Raw genomic sequence first — 27,202 nt, forward strand, 5'->3', positions numbered from 1 at the left:
TCATTGGCCACAGGAGGAAACAGATAACATACACATGTGAGTCAAAAGAATATCACTAGGTCAAACACCAATTAGAAAAGTAAACTTAAGACCTTCTATATAAGATGATAAGCAGATTGAACAGATCACAACATAGTAATGCCACCCACACTGTCCTAGCAACCCAAGGCACCACAGATTTTCCCTGGGTATGCCTATGGCAACAATAGCTGTACAAGTGCTGTCCTTAGAAGATTACTTCCCTCCTTTTATAAGAATTCTGGGGTGCCTAGAATTCTTACTGAATAGTTAGAGTAGAGGAATTGCTAGTTTTTACAGCTTTTCCCGTCCATCAAGCCTCTGTGACCAGCATATATTTCTAGCACCTTCAGCAATCCTGTCTTACCAGTATGCTGTCAAATTTCACTTAGAGATAGGAAGACAGGTTATTTTTTCAGTCAGCTCAAGTGCTTTCACCATGATGTAATAGTTTGGAAATCATTGGGTCCCAGGGACTTTAGGCTTTTACAGCATTCAAATCACAAATACATTTCACGTGAATTCTGAGATAGTCATATTGGGTTGGCCAAAAAGTTCATTCGGGTTTTTTCCTTAAGGTGTTACAGAAAACCCGAACGAAAATTTTGGCCAACCCAAGAGAAACTAGTCCTCATGTCTTCAATCCTGAGCATGCTGAATTGACTGTAACTTTTTTTTTAAAAGAAATCAAGCTACCATAATTTGCCAAAGATGATGATTGGACAGTGTGACCTTGAAATGACTGTAAACTTTGTTTCTCTGAATGAAATAAGAGTTCCTCAGATTTGGAAATGACATTGTCATTAGGAACATATGTAAATGAATATGGTCCTTCACTGTTAATATTCTTGCAGTGTTTTATTAATGGAGAATGGTGCTATAATATTTTAGATGTATATTAACTTTCTGACCACAAATGTTTGTTTAGTATTTTACTAAAAGTAATTCACTAAATGATACTGTAACACATGTCCTACAGCATTTCCATACTACAGGTGAAGTTTCCTCCCTCCCCTATTAAAGGACTGAGTCTGACATTGTGAAGAGCAACAATGACATGGTCACCTTGGGGTTAAGAAATAGAACACACATATTATTTTTATCCTAGTTGACTTTTTAAATACTCCTCATTTAAAGATGGTCCCTTGTTTCAGGAAAGGCATACTGCATACTTGAATGAATTTGGGTTTTTCTCCTGAGGGATTGGCTCTTCCACCAAAAAGAGGAATCTATAACATTCAGTAGCATGGCAACTATATCTAACATGATAGTGCTATCGAAATAGTCATGCTAATAAAAATTAACATCAAAAAAAGCTTGCAAGATTCGGGAAGCAAAAAAAAAAAAAAAAAAAAAAACCCCATAGCGGGGGATGGCGAAGAATTTCACTAAGAAAGAGAAGCGGCTCAGAAGGTCAGAGAATGCAGATTTATGAGGAGGGGAAAAGTGAATGAAGAACTGAGAAAATTACACAGTTATCTTCAATCTTTCTTTTTATATGATATCAATCACAGAAAACCTTTTCAGAGCAATAGAATAGGTGAGTCCAACTAACAAATGTCTCTTGTGCTAAAACTGGCCTACAGGGAAAGGTAAAAAAATCTAATTTTAAGTGCAGTTGAAACACAACTAAAATTTCCCAGCCCTATCCAGTTGTATATGTGAAAGGACTTAGTCCTGCTTTGTCCTTGAGTAATGAGAACCAAGATGGCAGCACAATATTAGGAACCCCACCATAGCCATTAGGTAAGAAAAAGTTTTTCAAAGTGTTGTGCTTAGATCCTTACATCAGAATTACCTGGGATATTAAGATGCAGATTCCCAGATCTTAGCCTAGAACTACCATAGCAGATCTCTGGATATGTAGCCTACAAATCTGGATTTCGAATTGAAATTTTCTCACATTCCAACCCTGAAGTTGAGGACGACCAAGCTAGTATCTGGAATAAGTTTTATTTTTTCTGTCTTCAAACGTTACCCATCTATCATCACCTCCTTCACTTTGACATTATAAATATACTCAAGTAAACATTTTGGAAATGTTAAGATTGAGATGTCTATTAAATATCAAAGTGGAGATGTTGAATTAGAAATTTAATAAATGTTTAGTTCATAGTTGGAGAGAGAGAGAGATTTGTGTCATCCAATACAGATAAAATTTAAAGTCAAGTGACTGGAGATTGATTGAGAAGAGAAGAGTATATAGGACAGAACTCCTGGTAGAATTACAATATTTCGTGTCAAGGAGCTGAATGAAATGGAGCCAGCAAAGATAAATGAGAAGGAATGGTAGTAAAGTAGGAGGAAAACCAAGAAAGAGTAGTTTGTAGAAGATTAAGCAAAAAAATGTTTTAGAACCTGCATGCATTATAGGGTCTTAGACAGAAGCAACTGAAAAATCAATCTTATAGTGATGTCTCTAGAAACTAGAATATAAATGGAATTTCCACGTGTTTCCATGCAAGCTAAGTCACACTGAAGACACACTCATAGACTTAAAAAATTACAAGGCACATGGTGACTATTGCCATGAGAGATTGTCAGAAGATGGAGAAGTAGGAAGATTCTTATCTAAGAAAGAATAAATAAAAGAGAAAAATAAAGGGGCCTTCAAAATAAGTTAATTAAAACATCCAAAGAGATACAAGAGAAAAATAAGAATAAGGGATTTGAGGAAAAGAGAACAGGCATGTTTCAATCCAAGTGGAAATCATAGAAATGAAAAATATCATAATTGATGAAATGCAATATATGGGTTAGACAGTAGACTAGACACCACTGAATAGAGAATTGGTAAGTTGGAAAAGTTTCGGTAATAATTCAGAAAGCAGCACAGAGAAATTAAGAGAGGAAATAAGAAAAAGAAGGTAAGAGATTGTAGTGGACTGTTCAGATGGGACTCTAAGACCCATACCTACTGGCATTCATGCCCATTGAGAGTGAGCAAGATCTTGCTCTTGACTTACTTCTAACCAACAGGTGATGGGATGTCATTTAGCATTCCTGCTAAAAAAGATGTGACTTCTGTGTTGCTGGGAAACTCCAGCTGACTTTGATGAAGCAAGTTGCCATGTTGGAGAGGTCCATGTGAAGAAAGAGGCTTCTAGCCAAAATCCAGGGAAGAACTGAGGCTCTCAGTTGCAACAACGACTGAGGAACTGAATCCTGCCAGCTATCATGTAAATGAGCTTGGAAGCAAGTCTTTCCTCAGTTGAGCCTTCTCCTAGGAGCCTAGTGCAGGCCAACACTTTAACTGAAGTCTTACGAGACACCTTGAAGCAGAAGTCTCAGTTAAGCCATGGCCAGATTTCTGACTCACAGAAACTGAGAAATAATAAATATATATTGTTTTAATCTGATAAATTTTCGGGCAATTTGTCATGCAGCAACAGGACACTAATGCAGAAAGACTGAGTGATACTGAAGATAACATGATAGGTTGTAAAATACCTTTAATAGCATTGAAGACATGAAACATTAGAAAAATTGAACATTTTACACGATTTAAGGAGGGAAGTGATAATATAAAATTCATATTTCTCAAAAATTACTCTGGCTATACAAGAAAATGGATTGGGAGGAAGCAAGACTAAGTGCAAAGGTACCAGGTAAAATATTTTAGATGACAGGAGAATAGCCCAGACAAGGTGGCAGTAGAGGGACAAAGCAGAGACAAATTCCAGAAGTGTTAAGACATAGGAATTGACCAAAAAAAAAGGGGAATAAATTCAGTTATTGAGTTAATGTTGTAGGAAGGAACCAGCAGTTGATATTTAAGGATAATTCTATTTCCAGTCGGCAACCCAGTGTATGGAGGTGCCCTTTACTGAGACAGAGAAATGTGATTCTGTGGTGCCTACAATATAAAGAAGCAGAAACATCTAGAAAGCAATTACGTTTATGTGGAACTCAAGAGAAAGTTCTGGACTAGAGTTAAACACTAAACACCATAAGCATAGTAATGGAAAACTGAGTCCCTGAGTGATGAGACTGCCTTGTGGAATGAGAAGAATTATGAGTCTGCAGCAAAGACCCAGAGGAGACCACATTTAAGGAGCAGCTAGAGGATGAAGAAGAAAAATTAGAGACTGTGGAAGTATGGAAGCCATGGGAAGAGTATACCAAGGATCTGTGATTGTCAGTGTCCAGTGTCACTGACAGTCTGAGAGTTCAAACAAGACAACCCTGAACACTTACATGGGATTTACGGATTTAAAGTTCATCAGTGGACAGCTGAGCCTGGATATTCAGAGGACCAGATTCAACATGGAAAAGGTTTGGGGACAGCATTCTAGAAGCACAATGCGAAGCACCCTCCCTGTTGAGTCCTTGAACAAAAGTAAAATAATTTTAAAGGGTTTAAAAGGGTATGAAAGATTCTGAGTCTGGGTAAGACGGAGCAAACACACTCTGCCTTGTTGCTTACATTAAATAGAGCTATCAAACCTGAACAAAATGCATAAAACAGCTATCTGAGAACTCTGGAAAGTAAACAGTAGCAGAGGGATTGGGGATGAAGAACAGAATTCAAAATTCCACAACATCAGCAGTAAGTTTACCATCTCCCCCTGCCCCCAGTATCCTCTAGCCAACCCATAGTGGACACCAAAGTGCAGACAAAGACAGCTCCAGGAGAAAATAAATACAAAACCATAATTTGTGGGATGCAGCTGAAGCAGTGCTTAGAGGAAAATTTATAGCATAAATGCTTATATTAGAATCTAAGCTTCCACTTTAAGAAACGAGAAAAAAGGAGAGCAAAATAAATGTAAAGTATGCACAGGAAAGAAATTTAAAAGTTAAAAGCAGAAATAATTACATTGAAAATAGGAAAACAATAGAGAAAATCAATGACACAAAAGCTGATTCTTTGAAAAACATCAATAAATTGATAAAACTCTAGCAAGACTGACAAAGAAATACAGAAAACACAAATTACCAAAATCAGATGAAAGAAAATCACTAAATACCCAGTAGACATGAAAAGGATAATAGGAGAATACTATGTACAATCCTTTGCATATACCTTCAACAATTTAGATGAAATGACCAATTCCTCAAAACCCACAAATTAAAGAAACTCACCCAAGATGAAATACCTGACCTGAATTGTCCTAAAATTATAAAAGAAATTGAATTCCTACTTAAATTTTTTTTCTGAAAAAGAAATCTTCAGGATCAAATAGTTTCACTGGTAAATTTAAACATTTAAAGAAAAAATTAACTTCAATTCCAAACAACCTCTCCCAAAAAATAGAAGAGAAGGGCACACTCCCCAAATCATTTATGAGGCCAAAATTACTCTGATAACAAAACAAGAAAAAGTCAGTACTAAAAAAAAAACAAACTATAGACCAATATCACTCATGAATACAGATGCAAAACTCCTCAAGAAAGTATTAGCAAATTGAATGCAGAAATATAAAGGATAATACACCATAACCAAGGAAGGCTTATCCTGGGAATGTAAGGCTGCTTCAATATTTGAAAACCAATCAATGTAATCCATCATATTGACAGTCTAACAAAGGAAAACCACATCATACCAATTGATGTAGAAAAAGCATTTGACAAAATTCACATCAACTCATAGTAAAAAAGTTAAGCAAACTAGAAATAGAAGGGAACTTCTTCAACCTTGTAAAAGGCACCTGCACAAAACCCCACAGCTAACATTAGGTTTAATGGTGAAAGACTGAATGCTTCCTTCCCTTAAGATAGAGGACAAGGCAAGTATGATACTCTTAACACTTCTATACAATGCTGTACTGAATGAAAGTCCGAGTTACTGCCATAAAACAAAGAAAAGAAGTAAAAGGCATACATATTGGAGAAGAAACAAAACTGCTCTGTTTGCAGATAGCATGATTGTCTCTGTATAAAATCCTAAGGAACTCATCAAAATTTTTGTAGATCAGGTGAGTTTAGCAAGTTAATAGAATATAATGTCAACCTATGAAAATCAATGGCATTTTCTAAGCTAGCAATGTACAATTCAAAACTGAAATTTAAACAAATCTACAACAGTTGCAAAAAATAAAATATTTAGGTACAATTCTAACAAAACATCTATAGGATATATATACTGAAAACTACAAAATGCTGAGAAAGTAAAACAAGAAGACCTGAATAAATAGACAGACATACTGTGTTCATGAATTGGAAGACTCTACATAATGAGGATGTTAATCATCCCCAATTACAATAAAAATTCAAGCCGAATTATATATATAATATACATAATTATATACAATACATATTATATATAATTTTATATGTATATAATTATATATATATATATATATATATATATATATATATATATAAGAGAGAGATTGATTCTAAAATAGAATAGCTGAAACAATTTTTCAGATGAAGAATAAAGGTGGCAGAATAATACTGCCCAATTCTGACTTACTATAAAGCTAATAGTAAGTAATTAGTAATCAGTATAGTGTGGTATTAGCAAAGGAAGAGGTACATAAATCAATGGAACAAAATAGAGTTCAAAAATAGATCCAGAAAAAAATGTCATCATTTGATTTTTGACAAAGATGCAAAAACAATAAAAGACAGTCTTTTCAAAATGATATTGGAACTATAGGACAACTGTTCACAACAAAATGAATCTTTACACAAAATGAATCTTTGAGTTCATACAAAAATGAACTCAAAAAGGATCACAGATTTAAACATATAATGTATGACTATAAAACTTTTAGTAGAAAATATAGGAGAAAATTTGTATAACTAGGGTTAGGCAAAGAGTTCTTAGATATGACACCAAAATCACAATCCATAAGGGAAAAATTTGATAAATTGGACTGCAGCAAAATAAAGTTTTGCTCTGTGAAAGACACTGATAAGAGAATAAAACAGCAAGCTGCACAGTGGGAGACAATTTTGCAAATCACATATCCAACAAAGGACTAATAATGAGAAAAAATAAAGAACTCGAAAAACTCAACAGTAAGAAAACAAACCAATTTTTAAAAAATGGGCTAAAGATTTGAACAGACACATTATTAAAGATACATGAATGGCAAATAGGCACATGAATATCTGCCCAGTAAGGAAATGCATATTAACACTGTGACATGATACCACAACATACCTCTTAGAATTGCTAAAATGAAAAATACTAACAATACTCAGTAAACAAATTTTTGTAGCAGCTATATTCATAATTGCTCTCAAATGGAAACAACTTAATTGTCCTTCAATGGATGAATGGAAAACAAACTTATACATCTAGATAATGGAATATTGCTCATCAATTTAAAAAAATGAACTATTGATGCTCAAAACAACTTGGATGAATCCCAAAGGCATTAGGCTGAGTAAAGGAAGACAGTTGCAAAAAGTCTCATGATTCCATTTATAGAACATTCTTGAAAAGAAAAAAAACTAGTGATGGAGGACAGATGAATGGTTATTAGGGTTTATCGGTTGAGGAGCAGGGAGATTGCATTAAGGAGTTTTTTGGGGCGATTGAACTTTTCTGTATTGTGATTACATGAATCTATATACGTGATAAAATTCATAGAACTATATACACCGAAAAAGTCTATAGATTATGCTATGTTATGTTTTGTAAGCTACTTCTTTCATTCAAAACTGTATCAAAACATCTTTTTTCATCACTAAATATAAATCTATCTCATTAACAAATGATTGATAAATGTATAGAAAGTAGTTTCAGTGTCTGTGTGTAGGAGAAAGCTAGATTTAATTGGATTGAGGATCAAGTGGGAGATAAATGAGAAACAACACATATGACAACTTTTGCAACCAGCTTGGGTGTGATACGACAATCACAGTGTGTTATGAGGAAGGGAAGGAGGGTTGAGGGATTTTTTTTCAAGATAGAAGAGATCTGAGTACATTCAATGCTTAAAGGGAAGGAGCTAGTTGAGAAGAAGTGGTTGAAAATATAGGAGAAAGCATATGGATAATCTGCAGACTGAGCTCCCCCAGAAGATTTAAGGAGGTGGGATCCAGAGCACAGGCAAGGGGATGAAGTTTGGATTGCAGGGAGGTATTTCTTCCATTTTAATATGGGGATAAGGGAGAGGCGGGAAGATGAAGGATGTTAATGGGTTTGGTGGTGGAAGTTGAGCAAGTTTTCTTCTGATGGCTTCTATCTTCTCTGTGCAGAAGGGAATGAATCATAAGAGAGAGGACGAGGTAAGAAAGACTGGAGGTTCCAGGAGAACGGAGAAGGATTGAAACAGTTCTTGTAAAGAATGAGAGAGAAAGTTGATATAAGATGTATAGTAGGATTCCTCATCTTCACTGAGAGCTCAGTGACAATTTTCTCCACTTCTAAGGGACAGAGCGTCTCTCACAGAATGTTTAGTGAATAGCTTTTCAAAGATACTTATCTGCATTTAAAATAAAAGTAACGTTTATCATAGGAGGAACATTTACATGAGAATAACCAGTTTTGATGTTCATAAAATTCCACAATTGAAACTTCATTCTGGATATGACCTTGATAATCTCTAAAGAGATCTTCAACAAAGGAAAGAGAAATGTATAAAATTACAATGTTAAATTTGAATACATCATGATTCATTATTTCAAATTCAATGTTGGTAATTCCTAGATGCACAAGGTAGAATGGCCTTGCATACACCCTCTCAGAATAAATCCTTGTATTTCAGGTGTTTAAATCAGTGTTAGTGACTTGTGAAAGGAACAAAAGGACAAAACAGTGGTCACCAAAGAGACTTGAAAGAGTGAACAATCAAAAAAGGGCAACTTTGTTCTCTGATTATTTTGTAAAAGGACAATCACTGTTTTTCAAGGATTGCCAGCACTTTCTTCTCTAGAAAGGAGATATAAATGGATAACATCAAGGAAGTCCCTTGGGAATTTCTACACGAGAAATGACAAGGTTCTCATTTGATTTGTAAATGCCTCTCAGGAAAAGTTAAAAATACACAAGTACCAGTGGAAGTTTACTTAGAAATGCCAATTAATAGTACTGAGAAAGGAAAGAAACATACTTTTTAAAAAAAGCAATGGAATAAGAAATAAGGGACCTAGATTGTTGCTTCAATACCCACCCCCTCTCATCTATGTGAACTTGAGCATGTGTCCTCAACCGCTCTAAGCCTCAGTTTTCTCATCAGAAAGTGAAGGTGGTTCTTGTAGATCTACAACCAGATTAGAAACGTACTTCAGTAAAAGAGAGCCTCAATTCAGTTACATTCACGTGGTGCTGATTTTTTCCAAAGAGATTTAAGTTTTTCCATAAGTACAATATAGGACCCTTTGGGAACTTAAAGGAGCAGGGATTTCCAGAAGCACTATCCTTGGATGTAAGGAGGCTAATATTAAAACTACTCTTCCAGTTATTCTATAATTCTATTGGTAATGCTAATCCATGAGGTCACCACGGCACTAATCTCCAGTTAGTAGCACCCACAGTACCAACACTGAATCTTCCTGGTGAACATTATAGCCATCCCAAGATGTGACAACTGAGGTCTGTTAGAATAACCTCCCAGGTATAACATGTGCTCACTCCTACTAATCTTAATAGCAAATTATATCAGTGTTTTGAAAGACTCCACTACGGCTCTGTCTGTATATAAAGCTAATTTTGTAAAATTCAGTTTGTGTGTCTTAGTTATGTTCTTACAACATACGTTATATGTATGTATGCATATATTTATATGTGTACACATTTGTCTTGTGTCCTGACACCAAACAACCAATTTGACAAAAAAAAGTACATCTTTAGGCCAGTAGTTCTGTCATAAAAAGTAAAATAAAATGAAATGTGTTTCTAAAAGATAACAAATACGAATTTTAATTGAATTATATTTATGAAAATTGTAAACAATCATGGGCCCTCCAAAAAAGAGCTTGTTATTGAAAGAACACCTCCCTCCAGAAATGTTTTTCCTAAAATCTAGTCTATGCACTGGTCTCTAGGATGCGAAAATATAATCCCGTGGGGAAGCTCTGCATCTTTTTCTGATACTATTTAAATGCTTCACATGTTTGGCCAGTGATGTATCTAGTATATCTAAAATAAAAATAAGAAACCAACACCAAAGTAACTAGTCTTATTTTTATAGAGCTGCCTCTATTCTTCTCCAAGTAGGAAAGGCCCTGAATCCTACAAGAATAAGGAATGATTTTAATTAAGGCATCTTGTAAACTCTTCCTGCATGTTCTTTGATATAAACACTCCTTCACATTTCCTCAAATATTCCATTAGAAAATGTGGCTCCTACGACCACTTACAGCCCACTGTAACTACTGTGGGTGACCCTCAATTATTCCTATTTATCTCTTCCATCCAAAGTTGAGCTGCACAGTGGAGAACTCTATCTGGGGGTCACAGAATGGAAAAATCTGTGTCTGCCATGCGCTGGTGGCAAAATTACATGAAAGGGTTTCATGTTTCCTGGGTTTTGCCCAGCTTTAATAGCATTATATTTCATCTGATAAATGTATTACAGAGTGAAACATAATACAATTAGGACAGCACCTTTTGGGGCAGTGTGACTAGACGTAAGTCATAAAGAAGAAATGGGTTAAGACCACTGGCCTCGGACCCTGCTGAGTGAGACTTATGTTGGCTCAGACAGAAGCAGTCAGATGCGCCCCAGTTCCTGAAGAACTGAGTTGGAGGATGCCTGGAGGAGAGGTTGACAGGAGCGAATGCTACTATCTCTTAAACTTCACAGCCATTAAGAGGAGACCTTTGTCAAGATATGCCCTCTGGGGAAATGCAGAAGTGGGGAAAAATGATCATATGGTTATAAAGCTGAGAAACACTAGCCTTTGCAGAAATCATAGGAATTGCATTCCAAATGCACTTACTGAATGATGAAGCACCAAGTACATTTGTAAAGTCTAATTTTTATGCCTCATTGTTATGCAAACAGTTAAAATATTACTATTTATAAATAGTTACAGGAATTATAAAATATTACCATCATTTTTATAGTAGAGTTCTCCAGATGACTTAAAAGCCTGACTCCATTGCAGGACAAAGAAAAAGAAATATCTATTTTAAGAATAATTCTCGTAGTAGATTGGGAATTATATTAAAATATAGCAAAATGAATATTAGAACATATAAAAAATTACAATATTGTCATAGCAATGGTACTACAGAGACATAAAGCCCCGAATATTAGGGCAAGAGGAGGGTAAGGAAGGAGGTCCACAGTGGCCACTTGAAGAGATCCCTGACCTAGTGTCCTTTGCCTGCATTTAGGGACTTGAGGGGCACTTGGTAGGCCTTTCAGGTGAACACGTCTACTGCATCCTGTCCTAGTCCCTTCATCCATCACTTGAAATTAATGCCACTGGTCTAAGGTACTGCTTTCTCATGGGTCTTTGAAAAAATGAACATTGGCTAGGGAAAGACCATCCAATTAACAGCTATTTTTATCAGGAGTAGATCAGTGTGTCACATCTCTTCTAAAATACAGCTAGTTGAGGAGAGACCTCTCCTGCAATGAGAAGCAAGAACTACAGACTTTAATTGGGGTGGAGAGGAAGGAGAAAGTAGGAGGTTGAGGTTTAGCCTGAGTTCACGGCTCCAGAGGGTGAATGTCAAGACATCAAGGGTAGGGGTGGGCGGTTGCCAGCAGTGGGGGCTGATTGCAGGCAGAAGTATGGGAGACCGGAGGCACCTCTGCTTCAGGCACAGGGCAGGACTGGCCTGGAGGCATGGGCTCTGCACCCACTGAGAATTTATGGTCGACTCAGCAGAATTTAACACTAGCGAAGGCAGGATGCCTGATCCCCAGAATGCATGTGTGGAAACTCTGATTTCATGAAGCCTGTACCCTCCCCTGCCACACACACACCAAAGGTATGTGGGCAGGGCTCTCAAAGTGGCGTATGCAAACCATGCAAGGCACAGGGTTTTCAAGGTGTCCGTGGACACGGAGAGGGTTCAGCAGTAGAAGTGGGATATTTGGACTCCTGTTGGATGTTGTGAGTTCAGATAGTTTGTAGAGTGAGACAGCAGAAGGGATGATACTAGAAATCCTACCCAAACCCTAAGACTAAGAGATACTTTACCAGGAAGAGGGTTGCCCATGATTGCAGTGCCTCTGGCGGCTATAGGATTTTTTTCTCTTAGATTCTCCAGTTTGGAAAACAGCATTTATTTCCTCTGACACAAACTTGCTAATTATGAGCATTTTTTAATTTATAAGGCAAAGGTTCTACAAGGATTTTTTTAAATGGAGGCATGAAAATCAGATTTTCATGGCAGGCACTCTTCACAAAAGAAGGCTTTAGAGTGATTTTCTTTTTAGTGGGCTGATAGTCAATGTGCACATTTTTTCCTTTTCAAGTATGGAACCTGAAATATAGGACCAATGAAAGTTTTCACATGCTAATATGATAATTCTTACAACTACTAGCCATTGAATGTATTCAGTGTTCCAGCCCCCATGCTGTGGGCCCTTAGGAATTAGCTCTTTAAATCCTTAAACCACCTCACGAGGTAGTTACTATGTTATTAGCCTTTTTTTCTGATAAGAAAAGGGACCCACAGAGAATTTAAATAGTAAACAGCAGAGATGGGATTCAAGCCCAGGCAGTCAGAGTCTAAAACTTTTTTATTTTTACTATGCTACATGAGTTAGAGTGTATTTTTGCTGTTTCTGTAGTACAAGCATGTCATTTCAAACAAACTTTCCATCCTAAAGGGTGAGATGATTATCTTACATAAGGCACTTGGGATAGAGTGTAGCACATCATAGGGACTTAGGAAATAGTCCTTTGTATTTTCCTTCTTTTCTTATAAGGAAATCTATTTGTTTCTTCCCTATAAAATATAATGTTTATCTTGATAGGAGACCCTTTTATTATATTTTCATAGCTTCAGTTAAAATCCAGATTTAGGAATTACAGAGAGATTTGGGGGAGAGGTGAACTGGGATGGGGGGAGGATGTCAAACTATTTTATTGAGGGGCTTGGTGGGGGTTATTGAGGAAGGGCTGGGAGAATGAGATCTGACGTCTTAGGCTTGGTCAGGCTCTCTCCAGCCTCTCAGTGGCCAAAAGCAATAGGTGGATGTTTTGGAGCTGCACAGTCCATCACAAACCTGCACATTTAGTAAGGCTCACACCAAAGGTAGAGGAAAACTATGCAGATAAGATCAAATTGAAGAAATGATCTGAATCCAGAATCTCTCTCGGGCATGCATGCTTCTCCAGCATTGGCTCAAACACAAAAAGAATGAGAAATTGCTCCAAGATACTAGTTGACCATTCAGCATCTGACCTCTCCCACCCCTAGTCAAATAATACCTAACACTTACATGGCACTTACTAAGACAGCACAGTTTATTTTACATTACATTATCCTGTTCAACACACAACAACCCTACAATTGTATAGTACCTGATCTCCATTTTAAAAAGAGGAAATTGAGACTTGGAAAGATTAAGTTAGCCTAAGTTACAGAGATAGCAAGTGATCATGCCTGGATTTGAGCTGGACCACAATACACATGCTCTTAACTACTACCTTATTCTGCTAAAAGTCATCTAAAAATATGGCATTTTCTCCTTTATTTCAATTTTCTTTTTACTTCTCTGCTTATGCTATTTCATTTTCTTCCAGGGAGAATGAAAACACTGTCTGGAATCAACAAGACCAAGAAGGTGAACTACTTTAACTTAAAACCACACCTTTATATTGATGGATTGATGGCCTTTCAAACTAACTCATCATGATGTTTGGCATACTTTGTATTCAGCATCTTTCCCAGGTAAGTGAAAGTAACCCCAGTGATGGGAGCTGACTCTGTGCAGTTATGGGCATTGCTTCATGTCCCCTCTAGTCTTCTTCTGGAACTGGATCATTACTGCAGTGAAATAGCTGTAGAGTCTTATTCTATACATATTGCTGTACAGGCCAGTAAATCACTGTGAGACACTCTTACTCTGTGCTCATTTATTGATCTTTTCCAAAGAATCAGTAGTTTAGGGCTGCCTTAAGCCAATCTGCACACTTAAGTCAGCAAATGTACATTGCTTCAGGTCTGAACTAAGACAAAAAATAATTCATGTCCCCAATGAACTTGGCATCTACTTCAGTGCAATTAGACATATTGATCTAGACATACTGCTTCAGGTAAACAGTTAGTTTTGTTTTGTTGTTGGTCCATGTGGCTGCAATTTTAATGGATATCAACATCTTAATAAATTGAAGTCAAATGAGATTTGATTATGAGAAAAGTCTAGATAGCCATTATGAATAAAAGATTATTTAAATGGAAAGTGCTAATATTCATAATATAAATTTGCTAATTGTCATTCTGTGGCAAGTATCTCAATAATAGACACATACAGTTACATTATTTGGTTAATAAGCATTAGGAAATTTGATCTTAAAATAATATATTACCATTACATTTTTTCAGGCTATTAAAATCCCTTTTGTTGGGAAACATCAGTGCTACTCTAAGTGTGTCAGCATTTGTCTAAGTACTTTGAAGATGAAGAATGCACTCAAGGCCAAGTGGGATCTCTCAAAATCGTCTTTTAAAGGGGAAAATGGCTTTCTCTACCTTTTGAATCAGGCTTTACAGACAGCTTTTAAGAGATTTAACAATAAACTTACCATGAAACATAACATCCATGTTATCATTAATACTAATGGCAATAAATGAGCCTTTGATGTGTGATCCCATCATCTCATAAAAAGTGACTTTTTATAATTCGTAAACCAGTCTCCATTCTTCAGGTATAAGCATGGCTCCCATAAAAATTGTTTATGGTTTTATAAAGATTTTGTCTATATATAAAGAGAGAGAAAAAATGTATAAAACGATCCAAATACTCAGAAATTTTCTGTGATGGTTTGGTTTCTGTTTGGGGGAATTAAGGGAGGGTTGGATTATTTTTGGTCTCCGAACCCACTGCCTCACACTCCCACCTGAGTTTGAATGTGTAAGTGGCTCATGTGTGTTATTACAAGGTAGCTGATAACCAATCAGTAATCAGAGTCAGGGGTTCTGGGTCCATTCCTTAGTGCAAAACTATCATGCTATGTACCTTACCTAATTCTTTGCTCTCTTTAAAATAAAGACATTCATCTCATTCCCATCCTGAAGTAGTACTAGAATATCATATAGGAATGTCTATCTATCTAGGAGGAGTTCAACAAACAACTCCACTACAATGAGCATCACGTCTGTAGAACATAAACTTACCTTAAACAGACTATGTTTAAATGAAAGCTTTTCTGCCCCATTTCCACTTCTTTGTAACCAATAAATGTAAATTGGATTGAAAGAGCAGTAGTAAAGTCAATTCTATTCTTTATGATCGTCAAAATGAGATACAATCTGTCAATATAAATTAATCATAATTTATTTTGTCTAATACATCCTGGATATGTTTATTCATTCATTCAACATTTATTGATGGTGTACTAGATAACAAGTTCTATGTTATTGGTATATAGAGATAAAAGCTACAATTCTGTTATTGTCCTCAAAATTTTTAAATATTCAGGTTAAGTGCATTAATAGAGAAATATACAGGGCCTAAAAGGAAAACCTAGGAAAGCTACTTGAATGAGGTGGGGTGTCACAGGAAGGGTTCTCAAAGTAGGCAATGACCAAGATTTGAAGTTGGAGAAAAAAGTTATCTAGAAAAAGAAGTAGAGTTGGGTATTTAAGATAAATAGAACAGTATGTGAAAAGGATGAGAGGCATAGCAAACCAAAAGAAATTTGCTCTTAGTACGATAATAGTGTGCAAAGCAGAACATGATGACAGGAAATAAAGATGGAGTTAGTAAAAGATTTTCCCATGCTAATAAGTTTGGGTTTATTCTAAGAGAAAAGGAAATAGCTGTATTAGAGAATCTTACAAAGAAAGAATATGATCGGGTATGCTTTTTCAAGTTTTACCTCTGACATCATTATGAAGGATGGATTTGATGGTAGGTTATTGTGAAATACTATATGAGAAATAAGGACCTAGCACAAGGCAGTGATGTAGACACGGAAAGTGGAGAAGAGTTGGTGAGTAGACTTGGTGACCTTTTGGACGAAAACAGCAAAGGAAGGGTACAAGTTGTGAACTTTCAAAGATGTGAATGTGCCCCTGTATGCCAGCTGTTGTATTGTACTACTGTACTTTTCAAGGTACTGTACTGTAAAATTTTAAATGTTTTCTTTATTTTTTGTGTTTGTTTTTTAATGTATTATTTGTGTGAAAAGTATTATAAACCTATTACAGCACAGTACTATAAACCTATTTCAGTACAGTACTTTATAGCCGATTGTGTTACCTGTGTTGGGTACCTGGGCTAACTTTGTGGAATTTTCGAACAAATTGGACTTACCAACATGCTCTCGGAATGGAACTCGTTCATATGTAGGGGACTTACTGTATACATATACCTATGCCTCAAATGCCAAAGAAGTAGACAGGTTTGTCCTAGTGCCTTAAACCCTGCTTGTAAATTAGCTGTATGAATCCTTTCATATAACTATAGCCATTCCCATATGTACAAAGCATTTTACTAAGAAGTAAAAGTATAGCCAACCAGCAAGGCATTTGGGCTGTACAGCATCTGGCAATCAGTTGGAAGGACTTTGCCACTGAGTTTATAAGTAGTTCAAGCTCACGCCCAGTTGCCCGTCAATTCCCAAAGTAGCAAAGTCTGTGTGAGATGGTATGTCCCCTGGGCATATGAGACTCCTGGGGAGCAACTTGAGTTTTGGATAAATGAGCTCTGCTGAAGTTCACGCTGGAAGTGGCTAAGCTGACAAGGTGACTTGCATGAGTGCCAAGAAGAAACTAAATGCAAAAAGAGGGGACCAGAAATATTACTGTGTTGTTTTTATTTATTCAATGTATTTATTTAATCTTTAGGAGTTTTATGCCAGGCACTACTCCCCGCCCCCAGTGCTAGGCTGGGCAGAATCTGCAGTAGAAACAGCAGTAAACAAAACAGACAAATACCTCTGCCTTCAAGTTACTTATATTTTAATGGGGAGAGGGGGAACCACATTAACAAAATATATAAGTAAAATATTTGGTATGATAGATGGTGAATGACCTCTGGTAAAAAAAAGTAAAGCAAGAGCAGCACTATTTACAATAGCCAAGACATGGAAACAACCTAAATGCCCATCAACAGATGAATGGATAAAGAAGATGTGGTATATATACATATACAATGGAATATTACTCAGCCATAAAAAAGAATGATATAATGCCATTTGCAGCAACATGGATGGACCTAGAAATTACCATACTAAGTGAAGTAAGTCAGAAAGAGAAAGACAAACACCATATAATATCACTTATATGTGGAATCTTAAACACGACACAAATGAACACATCTACAAAACAGAAACAGATTCACAGACATAGAGAACAGACTTGTGGTTGCCAAGGGGGAGAGGGGTGGGGGAGGGAAGGACTGGGAGTGTGGGATTAGCAGATGTAAACTATTGTATATAGAACGGATAAACAACTAGGTCCTACTGTATAGCACAGGGAACTATATTCAATATCCTGTGATAAACCAGAATGGAAAAGAATATGAGAAAGAATATATATGCATAACTGAGTCACTTTGCTGTACAGCAGAAATTAACACAACATTGTAAATCAACTATTCTTCACAAAATTAATTTAAAAAGTAAAGCAGGGAAGGGGTATCAGAGGGTTTTTGTGGGGGTGGGATATGAAATATTAATTAGGATAGCCAGTGAGGGCTTCACTGAGAAAGTAACCCTTGAGCAAAGACCTAAAATTGAGGGATTATGCCATGGAAATACAGAGAAAGGATAGTTCAGGCAAAGAAATAAACAAAACTTTTTTGGGAGGTGGGCAAGTGCCTGGCATCTTCTTGGAATAGGAAGGAGACTACTGTAGCTGGAGAGAGACAAAAAAGAGGAAAGCAGTGAGAGATATCAGAGAGGTAATGGGGGGAGAGAACAGAGTAGAACTTGGGCCAGTGTAAGGACTTCGTTGAGTGATTTTGAACAGGAAAAACCAATTCGGGAGTTCTAAGGGACTCTTCTTTGAGAAAAGGCATCTTAAAACATATTTTCCTATCCATCTACCCTTTCTTTTGAGGGTGGTGTTTCTGCAAATGACTTCCCTGATCCTCTTGATCCCATAGGAACTCTTCCCTCTTGAAGACTAGAGAAACTGACTATGCACTTCTCTGAAAATGAAGAGGCATCTTCAGAAGATATACTGAAGGTAGTCTCTGTGCCATCCAGAAAGGCCAATAGTAAGAACAATGTAGAAATTTGAAAGAACCTTTTCCAGAGCTTGACGAGAGAGTAATCCATTGACATCAGCTTCTATGTCTTATTAGCTATTCAATAGGAAAAAGAAAGCTTTCACATGATAATTTTCAAGATATCCCAAGACATTCACTCCTTTGCAACTAAAATACTACCCAATAAATATCATCTCCTGAAACAGAATATAGTTCTTTGGGCAAAGAAAGAGAAGAAACACTGAAGAAAAGCTATCTATGTCTCTTCCACATAATATTTTTGCCATCCATATTATTGGGTAGCTTTTAGCTGCCTCCTTGGATATTCCTGAAGTGGTCTTTTCAACAGAAGTTTATACATTATGTTGGTTCACAGAAAGGTAAAGAATGGGATGCGCAGAGGACCTAAATAGACATTTCTCCAAAGAAGATATACAGATTGCCAACAAACACATGAAAGAATGCTCAACATCACTAATCATTAGAGAAATGCAAATCAAAACTACAATGAGATATCATCTCACACTGGTCAGAATGGCCATCATCAAAAAATCTACAAACAATAAATGCTGGAGAGGGTGTGGAGAAAAGGGAACCCTCCTGCACTGTTGGTGGGAATGTAAATTGATACAGCCACTATGGAAAACAGTATGGAGGTTCCTTAAAAAACTAAAAATAGAATTACCATACGACCCAGCAATCCCACTACTGGGCATATACCCCGAGAAAACCATAATTCAAAAAGAGTCATGTACCACAATGTTCATTGCAGCTCTATTTACAATAGCCAGGACATGGAAGCAACCTAAGTGTCCATCATCGGATGAATGGATAAAGAAGACGTGGCACATATATACAATGGAATATTACTTAGCCATAAAAAGAAATGAAATGGAGGTATTTGTAGTGAGGTGGATGGAGTTAGAGTCTGTCATACAGAGTGAAGTAAGTCAGAAACAGAAAAACAAATACAGTATGCTAACACATATATATATGGAATCTAAGGAAAAAAAAAAAAGGTCATGAAGAACCTAGGGGTAAGATGGGAATAAAGACAGACCTACTAGAGAATGGACTTGAGGATATGGGGAGGGGGAAGGGTAAGCTGTGACAAAGTGAGAGAGTGGCATGGACATATATACACTACCAAATGTAAAATAGGTAGCTAGTGGGAAGCAGCCGCATAGCACAGGGAGATCAGCTCGGTGCTTTGTGACCACCTAGAGGGGTGGGATAGGGAGGGTGGGAGGGAGGGAGACGCAAGAGGGAAGAGATATGGGAACATATGTATATGTATAACTGATTTACTTTGTTATAAAGCAGAAACTAACACACCATTGTAAAGCAATTATACTCCAATAAAGATGTTAAAAAAAAAAAAAAAAAAAGAAGAACGGGGACAGTTAGGGAAAAAGAATCTGGCACCACTATCTCAATGGTGGCCTCAACTGTCAGAAACAGTGTAGGATTTTATATAGTGTGCAATCACAGGCCTGGAAACCTAGGTTTTTACCCTGGCTATACTGTTAATTGGCACTTTAGCAGCTATTATTTACTGGATCATAGGTTTCTCACCTGTACACTAAGCAGTTAGATGGACAATAGCTAACACTTTTCTCCTTAAGGACATCTATGAAAATCAGCCGCCACAGATAAGAGTTGAGTCCAGGTTCTCTAACAAGCTCCATGCTCAGTAATTCGTTAAGGTTATCTTACCCAGAGATGTTAATTACACAGCATTGTACCCCCTCTTCCCCTTTTTGTTCCCACAGACATTACAAACAGATACAATACTTTTCACTGTTAAGGCAATCAGAACTCAGGGTTGGTCAGAATTTTTAAAAGAAAATTTTTTTTTTTTTTTTGCATAGTGACTCAGGAGATCATGACCAAATAATTGGAGATGACGCTCTAGTTGAAAACAGTTTGCTACTTATCATTAGGAGAATGACTATTGAAGTCAACAGTTCCTATTATAGCTACAAAGAGCACTCACATCCTGGCAGCCAATTTCTCCCATCCCAAAAGGGGTGTAACCTGTCATCAGTTCCACCAGTATAAAGTAGTTGCTGGTACCCTGGGAATAACCAAAATGGATCAATTAGCTTTTCAGCCAAAGAGGCCTGACTCTATAGAATTCACTTCCCTTCTTTATAAAGCTCACTTCTCTCCTGAGAGGAGAACCTTCTGTAAGACAGGCCACATCAGACATTCAACAAGTAGAGACAATCACTGACTTCTTGATCTTTGCCCTCCCACTTACTCATTTTCTTATTACCTAAATCTACAGGAGCTGAGATCAAGAAATCTGGTTTGTCTCAGTTCTAATGAAAAGTCCTAACAATGTTATTTAGATAACTGTGATGAATTTTAATCTGATGACAGCTTGTGACCCACAAATTGCTGTTTAAATTAAAATGCATTCATAATGAAACTGGCAAGACAACTACAATATTAAACTTGCAATCTGCTGTGAAAAAACACCTATCAAAAGCACTACATTAAATATGAATATGATTAATTTCTATACAGCATCTTGCAACTGAAATCTGAAGATAGCCTTCAATGCATTGCCTTATTAAATTCAAATTGATTAAATAATCTTTTTTTTTTTTTTTTGCAAATTAAGAAGTCGAAGTAGGATTGAACTGGTTTGTCTTTGGTAATATACCCTTTTGGCAGAACTCCAGGTATAATCTAGGGCTACAGACATCTAGGTTTCTCCTTTGATGAACAAAAGTCTTCTATTTCCTCATCCCAAATATTCATCTACAATAAATTTAGAAATGTTTTCCACCTGCTTAGTTTTAAGTTTATGTATAGCTTTTATAGCTTTTAAGTTATAATTACTCAAGATATATTAAATGTTATCTTTAGAAATGTTATATATTAGCTTTAAAAATAACGACACTAAAATTTTTCATAGATCAGCTAAATCAGCTAAATTGACAGGAAGTGAGGCTTTTTCGGTAATAGATGTTTGTATCAGTGCTACAATAAAACAATAATGTAAATAAAACTCAACCCAATGTGTATATTTTCATCCTATATTTCAACATTAAAGAATTGTATGTGGTAATAAAAGTATTCACTATAACTGTTTGCAAATAATTTAATAACCAAGTCATACCTATTTCCTAGTTTTCAAAAGGTATCAAAGAACTACTGAAAATTCCACAATATAACATCATAATTATACAATTAACATGGGTACTTAACTATAGCCTGAACGTCCCTAAACACTACTTGTTCAAGAGATTCACAATACGTTAAAATAGCATTAGCTAGAAATAAGGAAGTACGATATTTCACTCTCATTATCACCCACACAGAAAAGGACTCACCCACACTCTTTTTAAAAGATAACACAAAAATTGTAATTTTGCAACCATTATTTTTATTCATTACCCCTGGAATGTAGTACATACTCAATAAATGTTGGTTGAAAGAATGAATGAATGTGTGTGGTTGGATATAACAGGCAAACTCTAGGAAAATACCTAGTCCTTGATTGCTACAGGGATACTGCACGGACAACTGCTGTCGCAGTAGGGTTCCTAAAATCCCTCTGCCATATTCTATTTTGGTTCACGTGTGTGTAAAAATGATAAAGGATTCAGTCCAGCAAGTCCTTGCATTACATAGAGGCTGCATGTATCCAAAAAGCAGGGTCTGTAGCAACATCGCATATAAAATTCCCCAGGTACTTCCTAAGGTTTGCTTCCATACGAAACGTGATACTGGTATCAAATATGTTTATATTTGGGAATCAGTCTCACTGTCACTCCTGGCTAGACCTCATCAAATCTGTCCCAGGGACAGTGTCGACCCCGGGGTTGTCAGCTTTGAAACTGTGATTGGGTTTCTGTCTAGTGCCCTCGCAACCTGACCATGATGCTGAAAGAGAAGAGAGGGTCTTATTTTAAATCTTTCACTCCTCTCATTGGTTTAGAAAATTCGACTGACAAGAGCAGGGGCCAAAGGAGCCTGGAGCGGCATCATTAATGCGAACCATGTATTTCGATCTTTGCGGAGGAGATGTGGTCCATCAGGTTACAGCCAGTGGCACCCCTGTGAGCTCTCGCTAAACCAAGAGACCTTACGGATGAAGCCGCTGCAGTAGAAAAGGTTACATCCAGCAGGATGTCTTGTCTGCCTCCTGAAAAACTGGCAGTCAAGTGCAGAGCCTAGAAACAAAATCTGGGAGTCTACATGGAGGGGAGGGGTGGAGCAAGCAAACCTCTATTCGTACTGAAAATGTTCATACGAGGTAAGGAAAAATCAAGAGCTGATTTTAGCTTTAAGTTTTCGGCCTCAGTCTTCCAACAGGTGCATGACTCCCTCACCGCTTTCCTGTCAGCACTGTCCTGCTTTGCCTTCCTAAGGCTTTCTTCGCGAAAGCAGGCTTTTCCTACAGTCCTCAAGCATGTGCACTCTCCCATCACATCCACATCTCTGGCTCTATGCCCGGCAACCCCTTACCTGCAGCGTGAAGAAGCAGGCACAGCGCAGGGAAGCCAACCGCTCTCCGCATAGTGTTTGCATTGAGAGGTGGAGGAGAAACTCAGCCACGACGCCACTTCAGGCAAAGTGTTATTGGAAAGAGCCCCCGCCGATGGTCCTCTGGTCTCCGGGATTCATTCGCAGGTCCTCGGCTCGGGCTGGCAGAGCCGTGTGTGCCGCCCACAGAAGGAAGCACCAGCTTTGCCTCCTTAAGAGAGGAGGAGAGGAAGAGGGGTAGGACGCGGCGGAGAGCTGGGCGGCGCAGGGCGGGGGCCGACGCCCTGGGAGCCGCTACTGCTCGGCCTTCTGGAAGCTCCGCAGGCGCGGAGGGGAAGGCGCGGGGAGTCGGGGGGCGGGCGCTCCCGCGCCAGCCCTGGCGCCCGAGGCCAGCGCAGCGCGAGCAGCAGCCCCGCCGCGCCGCGGCTACTGAGCATGCCCAGCGCTGGCCCTCGCGCCGCACGCACGGGAGTTTCAAAGTGAAATTCCACTTTTCCGGGTCTTAGCTACGGCTGCGAGGGGAGCAGGCTCCACCGCGGGGCGGGGGGTGGGGGTGGGGGGGGGTGGGAAGCATCTTGGGACGGTTGTCAGGGATACAGCATCTGTCCAAAACGTGGGGGTGGGACTAGATGAGGGCCCCATCTGAGGAACCAGAGGAGAGAGCCTAAGAAAGTGTCAGCCCCTACACCCACCCTGCTCCTTCCCCAAATCTTGGTTTACACGTGGACAGAGCTCACTGCTAGCAGTTGACGTTTCCTGGGCCGCAGATTGCCCAGCTTCTCCAGGCTGCCTATGGGAATAGAGTACAGGTGTCTTCCGCTAAGCAGGGTTGCCAGGGGGAGCGGTCATGGGGCAGCTGCTGGGTGTAAGCAAGCAGTAAACGCGCATCCTGTGGGTGCCTTCTTTCCCACACGGTCCCTTTTCTTTTTCCCCTCTCTCCAGCGCGGTCCCTGTTTTTAAACTTTCTCCTGACTCAAGCTCAAAGTCAATGACCATAGTGACAGAAGTAGGATATATCCATGTAATTGATGAGAAGAAGGCACCTTTTTGTTTTTTGGAGATAATTATCTTTAGTCTCCATTTTTACTTTCTAAGGTGAAAAATAATAGACTCACCTCTGTAACTGGTCTCCTGCCGTGCAGCTCTGCGTCTCTAGGGAGACTGCAACAGTCTAATACAGGTGTTCCTCCCCCCTCATCTGTGACATTGGAGTGTGGAGATGCTTCTGTTACTCCAGTGGCTAATTACTCCTAGTCATTAAGTCCTTTGGCCAGACTTTCTCCATCAACTATCCCATCAGCTCAGACTTTTCTGCCTCTGTGTCTTCATGGGATGCTATTGCCCCTTCCCCAACTACTCCCACTTGCTTCAGTACCACATTCACGTTTAAAAAGGTCTAACCTTGATCTCACTTTTCCAGAAAGCCCTGGGCTAACTCCAGATTATAATATTTCTCTTCCACACTTGAATGTATAGACAACATTTGCTAAGCATTGCCTCATATTTTTCTTTTATATTCATTCATCTGTGGTTCATCTTACAACACAGCCCAAGGCTCCCTAAGAACTTCTGCATCCTTGTATTAATTAAATTGAACAAAGTGGTTCTAGGTAAATAAGAGGTAGGAGTAAGTGCTTGTTGAATTGAACTGCATATCTCATTCAATCCTTTCTTCCTCCATCCACTGTGAATTGGGACAACTAATGGGAAACATGCTACCCACAAGAGCTTAAATTAGACAGGATGTCACAGGATCGGAGCCCAGGCAGTATCATTTCCTTTATAATGTGTTTTATCTCTAGCACTGAGAGGCAAGGCTAGGGATTATACTCAAATAGTTGAGAGAAGGGGGAGAATGAAATGTATTTTTAATACGTTGACAGGACTTCTATGCTGAAAATAGAGATAAATGCAGCTTTACTACTCCAGCTCCTCCACTTCCCCACATGGGTGTGTCATACCATTTCTGTGGCACTACCGTTTTGCCCAAAACCTCTCTAAGCTGTAACCTCTTTCCCTACTGTAGATTCACTTTTCCCCAGTCTCCTCTCCCCACAGCATATATCAGTTTCTAACATACCAAAAGAATTATTTATTACATCTATCATTTATTATCTCTTTCCTTACCCCCCCTTCCCACAATGGAATCCAACCTCTACAATGGCAGATATCTTTGACAATCTTATTCTCTGATGTATGCCAACTGACTAGAACAGTAGTGCTTCACACAAAACAGGTGCTCAAAAAAATGAATAAATCAAAAGCAATTAGCTGATAAAATTCAATTTGACAATTATCCTGACCCTTTTGAATTCTTACTAAGTAGATATTTAGCTGTGTTTAAAACTCAGAGGAGTAGCCCTTCTCATCTAACATCAGGTACTAGAATTGCTGCAGGGCTGAGAGTTGAGGCGAAATAACTGTAGTCCACTTACAGTGGGTGTGTTTCTCTTATTTTCTTCCTCCCTAAAAAAAAAAAAAAAAATTACCACACTTACATAGCTCTCCAAGAAGAAAATGCACATACGGTAATGAAAAATTGCTGCTATAATGCCCTGAACCCTTTGCTTTCCCACAGATAATCCCAACATTTATTGGGGGGGGGGACATTTAAAGTTCCAAATAATATAATTTTTTGTGACTTTGCCAACAAGCATTCAGCCAGCTATTTATTTTGCCCAGGGGTGCAGGTAGCTGAATTATTAAACTGTGCATGAAAATCCCCTTCACAGCAAAATTCCCAATTTCTAATTCGACTAGATATACCACTAGAATAGTTCAGCATGGTAAAAATAACCTCAAGATGTAATTTTCGTGACTGGATAGTAATTATTAATTTACTTGAAAAAGATAAAGGAGCAAAAACATTCATATTCCTTGGTGAGCTGACCTAGTATACCTTCAATAGATTTGATCCCGTGACATGTGAAGTCAATGGACAGTAAGTGAATTAGCCAATTAGTGAAAAGTCAATCCCTTATTTCTTTGAGACATATTCTCTGTGAGTTCATAGATGCTGCTTTCCCTTGACCTGTGATCTAACACTAGTGAAGGCAATTTGGTGTTTTAGAGAAGAACCTTGGTTAACAAACTGCGCCAAGGTTTAAAAAAGTTCCAATGTAAAGAAGCATGGAAATTAATATGAGAGAGCCATGCAAATTGGTACTGGCCTACAGAGCTGTGTCCTAAAGGAAATCATTTACATTTTGAAAGAGAAACAGAAAATTACTGTCATGTGGACTTTTTCTCCCCCCAAAATGCACAATCTCTGTTTCTTATGAGGTGAGAGTCAGGAAGAATTTATACAGGAAAGAAGCCTTTCAGAGCCTGTCCTCAAACCAAATATAACTGCTATGAGTCTCCACATTAACATGTCTGTAAGTGGATGAAAACCATTCATATTGGCCATCTTTCCCCAGGACACTTTAAAGAAATTGGATCCATTGACTGTTAGAGTTTCCTATTTAAATTATTTGATTATGATTATTATTTAAATATAATGAGAGCTAACACTGATTAGTGCTTCCTGTGTGCCAGGCTCTATTCTAAGCATATGGATGTCCCATTTAAACTTTATAATACCCCTAACAAGGAGGCATTATCATCATCTCATTTTAGAGATGAGACAATTGAGGCACAGAGAAGTAACTTGCCCCAAATCAAGTAGTAGGTAATCAACCAAAAGGTAAATTGCTAGAGTTAGGATGCGCGATCAGATAATTTGATACCAAACTACTATGATATACTACTGCACAGATAATAAACATGAATAGTGCCAGTTGTAGGCAGCTCACTAGAATTAGATCAGGGCCAGAGCAGAAGACACTGACCCTAGACCTGGCAGTAAAGGTCTGGTGAGAAACACCCATAGGAGATTGTCTCCAGAAAGGTGAAGCACTGCTTGTGGCAGTGGACGCCGGGGTCTAGCATCTAGTGAACAAAGACACACAGCAGGTAGAATCACACTTAGAAGAACTTAATGAGAAGGATGCTTAAAGTAATGTAGAGCAGGATGGAGGAGATTATCTTTTTTTTTTTTAATGGATTGACTTTATTTTTATTATTATTATTATCTTTTGGCTGTCATAGCGCAGCTTGTGGGATCTTAGTTCCCTGACCAGGGATCAAACCCGTGCCCTCAGCAATGAAAGTGCGGAGTCTTAACTACTGGACCGCAGGGGAATTCCCAGAGGAGATTATCTCTTCTTGGAGGGTGGCAGCGGAGGTGGGAATGTGTAGCAGGCAAGAAGCTGTTAGTGGAGAACAGTAAATGAGCTGAGAACAGTAAATGAGCTGAGTCCAGCTGGGTGAGCAGGTGTGGGATTGTGTGAGCTGGTGGAAGAGACATGAGACAGTGAAATGACTTCAAGGAACTTCCCAACGTGCACAGGAGCAATAGGTGATCATGCCCAACATGTTACTGAGATCCATAATGTGCT

General features: G+C 38.2%; 1 protein-coding gene across 3 annotated transcripts in view; it reads right to left on the reverse strand.

Annotated features, from left to right (window-relative positions):
• The window catches only part of PTPRR (protein tyrosine phosphatase receptor type R), a 254,511-nt gene extending 229,281 nt beyond the window's left edge, over positions 1-25,230 (reverse strand). The window contains exons 1-3 of one of the 3 annotated variants that reach the window (XM_059934694.1): positions 25,199-25,230; positions 23,879-23,961; positions 22,746-22,974 (exon numbers count right to left, since the gene is read on the reverse strand). In XM_059934694.1, coding sequence (XP_059790677.1) covers positions 22,746-22,797 — 52 coding nt within the window. In that variant the 5' untranslated portion in view covers positions 22,798-22,974; positions 23,879-23,961; positions 25,199-25,230. Of the gene's footprint in view, positions 1-9,089; positions 9,141-22,745; positions 23,149-23,878; positions 23,962-25,198 lie in introns of those variants that run through there. The other 2 variants (XM_059934696.1, XM_059934695.1) reach the window with 2 other exon arrangements.
• Positions 25,231-27,202: the final 1,972 nt, after the last annotated feature.

This window comes from Balaenoptera ricei, chromosome 10 (assembly GCF_028023285.1).
Source record: "Balaenoptera ricei isolate mBalRic1 chromosome 10, mBalRic1.hap2, whole genome shotgun sequence".
Taxonomy (NCBI): domain Eukaryota; kingdom Metazoa; phylum Chordata; class Mammalia; order Artiodactyla; family Balaenopteridae; genus Balaenoptera; species Balaenoptera ricei.